At 45.6% G+C, this 5,695-nt stretch overlaps 1 protein-coding gene across 1 annotated transcript; it reads left to right on the plus strand.

Moving 5' to 3' along the window:
• Positions 1-384: 384 nt before the first annotated feature.
• Positions 385-5,184, plus strand: LOC137971796 (uncharacterized). Its single transcript, XM_068818561.1, has one exon. It carries the CDS (start codon positions 385-387, stop codon positions 5,182-5,184), a length of 4,800 nt encoding a protein of 1,599 aa, XP_068674662.1.
• The last annotated feature ends 511 nt before the right edge of the window (positions 5,185-5,695 follow it).

The following is a 5,695-nucleotide window of genomic DNA, read 5'->3' on the forward strand; positions in this document are numbered from 1 at the left end:
GCTTTAGAATCTATTATTGACAAAACGCATCAGCTTAAATTACAAGTTCAGGAGTTGCGAATCGAAAACAACGAGGACTTTGAAGAGATTAGAAGTTGGTCCGAAAATCTGGAAACCCGTATCGGTAAATTTGAAGGGACTCTCAAACAAGTAAGGCATGTAGCCGCAGATATTAGTTCAGCCGAAGCGGAAAAACGCGAAGAAGAAAAACGGAAACGAATCTTGGATGAAGAAATCGAGTTGGAAAAGGCTAAATTTCAAGCGTGGGTGAAACTCGAGAAATCAATGAAAATGTCCCAGTAGGATTCAGAGAATTGTAGTAGCGTTGCAGCAAAACTACCAAAGCTTGAGATATCGAAGTTTCAAGGAACCTTTCTTGATTGGATGAGGTTTTGGAATCAATTTGAAACTGAAATTGACAAAGCCAAGCTTACCCAAGTAGCAAAGTTTTCCTACCTGAAAGAGTTACTGGTACCCAGTGTCCGCGTATCCATCGATGGACTCCCTTTCACAACCGAAGGGTATGAACGGGCAAAAAGTATCTTAAAAACCAACTATGGTAAATCCAGTGAGGTGGCAAACGCACATATGCAGTGTATTATTGGATTGTCCACAATTCATGGCGTGGATCCAGCTAAAATTCATGAATTCCATGAGAAGTTAACAAGTCACATACAAGTCCTAGAGACCATGGGGAAGGTTAAAGAAATTGAAGGGTTCGTGCGAGCAACGCTTGATAAGCTTCCTGACATTCGAGCAGACCTAGTTCGTCTTGATGATGACTGGCAAGAGTGGGGATTTCCAGAACTAATCGAATCGTTGAGAAAGTGGTGCGACCGTAATCCCATACCCAGTAAAGATCTGATGTATACAACACCAGACGGCGATCATTCAAACCGTGACCCACCAATCCGCAGTCCATCAAACCGTGGCCTATCTATTCGCAGTCCACCGAATCGCGGCTCAACTATCCGTGACTCGTCGACCTGGTATCCATCAAATCAGCACCCTCGAAACCGCTATCCAACAAAGAAAAATCCTGCCTACCAAACCAAGGATGAAAGTGTGAAGGTGGGGCGTGTCTGTGTTTATTGCAATGGTGAAGAACACCGCTCTGCAGAGTGTGGGAAGTTCCCTAACATCTCCCAGCGCAGGAGGATTTTATGTGACAAGAAGTTGTGTTTTAACTGCACGGGTATGAAACATCAAGCGCAAGAGTGTCGCAGCAAGAATGCCTGTCAACGCTGCGGCAACAGACATCACACGTCTATTTGTGACAGGGTGCCTAGCAACAATCAGATGATGCTGGTAACAGGTGATCATGAGGGTTCAGTCATCTATCCAGTGGTGGTGGTGGTGGTCGATGGCATCAAGTGTAGAGCATTATTGGACACAGGGGCAGGTAGTTCATACGCGTCAGCAGCTCTAGTCGAACGGCTTAACAAGCTTCCAACACATGTTGAACATAAACAGATAGAAATGATGCTTTGCTCTACAATCCAAAAGGTACGAAGTTATACAGTGAAGGTTGCAAGTGTCGATGGAAGATTTGAGATGACGACAAAGGTCAATAAGGTAGATAAGGGAGTATTACTCACAGTCTCAAACCCGCGTTATGAAGAACTGATAACCAAATATCCTCACCTGGAAGGAGTAGTAATGGATGACAAGGATAAGAAAGGTGAATTACCCATCCACCTTATACTCGGCGCTAGTGAGTACTCAAGAATCAAAACCGAGACGAAACCGAGGATCGGTAAACCATCTGAGCCTATTGCTGAGCTCACTATGCTAGGGTGGGCGATGATGTCCTCTGGTAAAGAAACAGGCCTCTCTAACGTTTACTTGACGAAATCATCAACAGCAGATTATGAGCAACTCTGCAGTTTAGATGTCTTAGGACTCGAAGATAGACCAGAAACAGACCAGGAGAGCGTGTATGTTGAATTCATCGAGCAGCTACACCGAAGTGAGGAAGGTTGGTATGAAAGTGGGTTGTTGTGGAAGCCGGGTCATGGTCGTCTACTAACAAACGAACATGGTAGCATAGCAAGACTACAAGGACTGGTAAGGAAGTTGCAGCGAGATCCAGACATGATTGATAAGTATGATGAAATCATTCAAGATCAGCTAAAAGAGGGGATAGTCGAGAGAGTGGAAGAGGAACCCAACGAGAGAGTGTTCTACATCCCGCATAAACCTGTAAAAAGGGAAACAGCAACAACGACGAAACTTAGAATTGTATTTGACGCGTCAGCTAAACCGAATGGAAACAGTCCTTCTTTAAATGAGTGTTTAGAGACAGGCCTTCCTCTTCAGAACCTGTTGTGGAATGTACTTGTGCGTAAGCGCCTCAAACCAATTGCCTTAACAGCAGACATCAAACAAGCCTTCCTACAGGTACGCATTAGGACTGAGGACAGGGATGTCCTACGGTTCCACTGGATCAAAAACAAGGACCCTTCCGCAATTGAGGTGTTGAGATTTACGCGAGCGCTCTTTGGGTTGGTACAGTCACCATTCTTATTGGCAGGAACATTGAAGTTGCACTTGGAAAACTTAAGGGAGAGGTACCCCTCAGAGATTGAAGAGATTTTGAGAAGTCTATATGTTGATGACGTCATCACCGGGGGCAGCACTACAGACGAGGTCCAGGGCCTGAAGGAGACAATAGCATCAGTGTTCGGGGAGGCCAAGTTTACCATGCATAAGTGGAACTCTAACGATCCTCAGCTAGAGAGCGGGAAGGTTGTTCCCGTTGATGAGCAGCAGAGTTATGCAAAACAACAGTTAGGAGTTAAAGAAGGTGAAACAAAGATGTTGGGACTTTTGTGGAACAAGAGGGAGGACTTGATCGCTGTGGTTTTTCCCGAAGAACCTGTCGAGACGACGAAGAGAGGGATTCTACGATTCTTAGCCGCAGTGTATGACCCGCTTGGGATTGCCTCGCCCACAATGCTGGTGGGGAAGTTACTGTATCGTGAGATATGTGAGAGTCGTCTTCCATGGGATGAGAAGGTATCGGATAGATTGGGGCAGGAGTGGCTGAAGTTTGTGAGGAGCCTTCCCAATAAGGTTGAAGTATCACGGAGCCTAGAAAGGTTTAGGGAGCCTGTTGAAGGAGTTGTATTGCATGCTTTCGGTGACACAAGTGGTTCTGGGATATCTTCAGCAGTCTATGCAGTGATTATTCAAGCCTCTGGAGTGAGCAAGGGATTGATAGCAGCAAAGTCAAGGTTGGCAAAGAAAAATCTCACAATCTCAAGGTTAGAGCTGGTAGCAGCTCATATGGCAGCTAATCTAGGGGATAACGTAAGAACAGCACTCGAAGGATACCCGATTACATCCGTTTATGGGTGGAGTGACAGTACGGTCGCACTTCATTGGATCAAAGCGGGAGGATCCTACAAGCAGTTCGTGGCCAACAGAGTTCACAAGATCAGTTCTAAGGATTTCATTGAATGGAGGCACGTTGACACCAACCACAATCCAGCAGACATAGGGAGCAGAGGCTGTAATGCAGACCAGTTGACTGGCATGTGGCTATCCGGACCAGAATGGCTGCCCAATTCAGAGAAATGGCCAAGAGACATAGTGACTAAAACTAACAAGGAGACGGAAACCGAGGCCAAACGCACCAAAGAGAATTTCGCTGTAGCTGTGGATGTGAGAGATGATTTTGATGAAGTACTTGAGAAGTATGCCTTCTGGCGAGTGATCAGAATTAGCGCGTGGGTTACGCGATTCGTTCAGAATATCCGAAGCAAGAAATCGAATAGAGTTAGCGGCCCCTTGACAACGGCTGAGACTGAGAAGCAGGTGAAGTGGTGGATAAAGCGCGAGCAAGAGCGATACACTGTGACAGAGAAATTCCTAGAAGATCAACAGAGGCTCAATCTTCAGAAGAATGATGAGGGGATCTACTTGTGCAGAGGAAGAATTCAAAGACATTACCCTGTGTATCTACCAACCAGAGTAAGCTTATCAGAGAAAATAGTGCAAGACGCCCACCTCTTGACTCTTTACGGGGGAGTAGGGTCTACTATGGCGCATGTTAGACAAGAATATTGGATACCTCGTCTCCGTCAGCTAGCAAAGACTGTGATCAACCACTGTTACGGGTGCAAGAAATTTCATGCCACGAGGTTTCACAATCCACCCCCTGGAAACCTGCCAGTGGACCGTACTGAAGGATCTTATCCTTTCCAAATAGTGGGGGTAGATTACGCTGGGCCAATAGCATACAAGGTTTCTAAGAAGTTGGAAGGCAAAGCATATATCCTACTGTTTGCATGCAGTTTGACAAGAGCAGTCCATTTGGAGCTACTAATTGACCAGACCACGGAAGGTTTCACCAAGTGTTTGAAAAGGTTCATTGCCAGACGGGGAAGGCCTACGAAGATCTATTCAGATAATGGGAAGAGCTTTGTAGCAGCGTCCAAATGGCTCAACAGTATCATGGAAGATGAGAAGACTCAAGACTATCTGGCTCATCATAACATCCTTTGGCAGTTTAATCTCTCTAGGGCCCCATGGTGGGGCGGTCAATTTGAACGCTTAGTAGGAGTTGTAAAGCAAGCTTTCTACAAGGCTATTGGGCGGGCCCTTCTGATGTTTAATGAGCTTGAAGAAGTAATCCTCGATGTAGAGGTGGCTGTCAATAATCGTCCATTATCCTATGTTGAAGATGATGTTGAGCTTCCTGTGCTGACTCCAGCCGCCATGATGTATAGTCAGTCTAACCTTCTGCCGGAGGAAGATGTAGATGCAGTTGAGGATGTGGATCTACGTAAGAGAGCGAGATATGTCCGTCGGTGCAAGGACGTTCTTTGGTCACGCTTGACTACAGACTACATAAGGAGCCTGAGGGAGAGGCACAATCTGAAACATAAGACCAAGGAATTGACCTTAAAAGTTGGTGATGTGGTTCTGATCCAGAGCGAGGAGCGCAACCGTAGGAAGTGGAATATCGGAATCGTTGTAAAACTTATCAAGGGGCGTGACAGAGTTGTGAGAGGAGCTAGGCTGAGAGCGGGGAAGTCATATTTGGAACGGGCGATCCAGCATTTATGCCCGATGGAGCTGTCTTGTGACGTGCGAGAGACACCGCCGAGTCAACCAGTACAGCTTAATCCTCGAGCTAGAGATTTCACTCCGAGACGAGCGGCAGTAGTAGCTGCTTAGCGGATTAGAGACATTGCAGAGAAAGAAGGCGAAGAGACTGTTCCTGTTACCCAAGAGGGACTATTAACTGTTAGAATTTTTAAACTTGTTACTTGTATAAGAGAGTTACTGTTGCAATTGTTTAAACAGCGGAGGTGTGAATATATTTGCTCCACTAGCGTGTATCAAATACGGGGAGAGTGTCGGAACGAAAATAGGACGCAACGTGACAATTGCGTGACGCGATGGACTGACGTCACAAAACCCGGTTAGCACCGGTAGAGAGAGCACGCGGAGAGAAAAAAAAAAAAAGGAAAAACTCGTGGAGACTTAAGTTGTTAATAAATGTGTTGAAAAGTTAACCGGTGTGGAATAGCGTCAAGAAATCCTTGCGACACAAGAAAGCCATGCAGTTTTGCAAAAAAATATGCAAATACAGCTTTCAACACGAAGAAAACAGTTTTCGAAGTGACTTGTACTGAATATTCACTACTTTTAATTCCGAAAAACGCCAAAAACTGTAACTCAATCT

Source organism: Montipora foliosa, chromosome 9 (assembly GCF_036669935.1).
Source record: "Montipora foliosa isolate CH-2021 chromosome 9, ASM3666993v2, whole genome shotgun sequence".
In the NCBI taxonomy this organism is placed as follows: domain Eukaryota; kingdom Metazoa; phylum Cnidaria; class Anthozoa; order Scleractinia; family Acroporidae; genus Montipora; species Montipora foliosa.

Excerpts from the sequence above, each read along its gene's own strand:
- LOC137971796 (XM_068818561.1), top strand. The coding sequence starts at position 385 with ATGAGGTTTTGGAATCAATTTGAAACTGAAATTGACAAAGCCAAGCTT.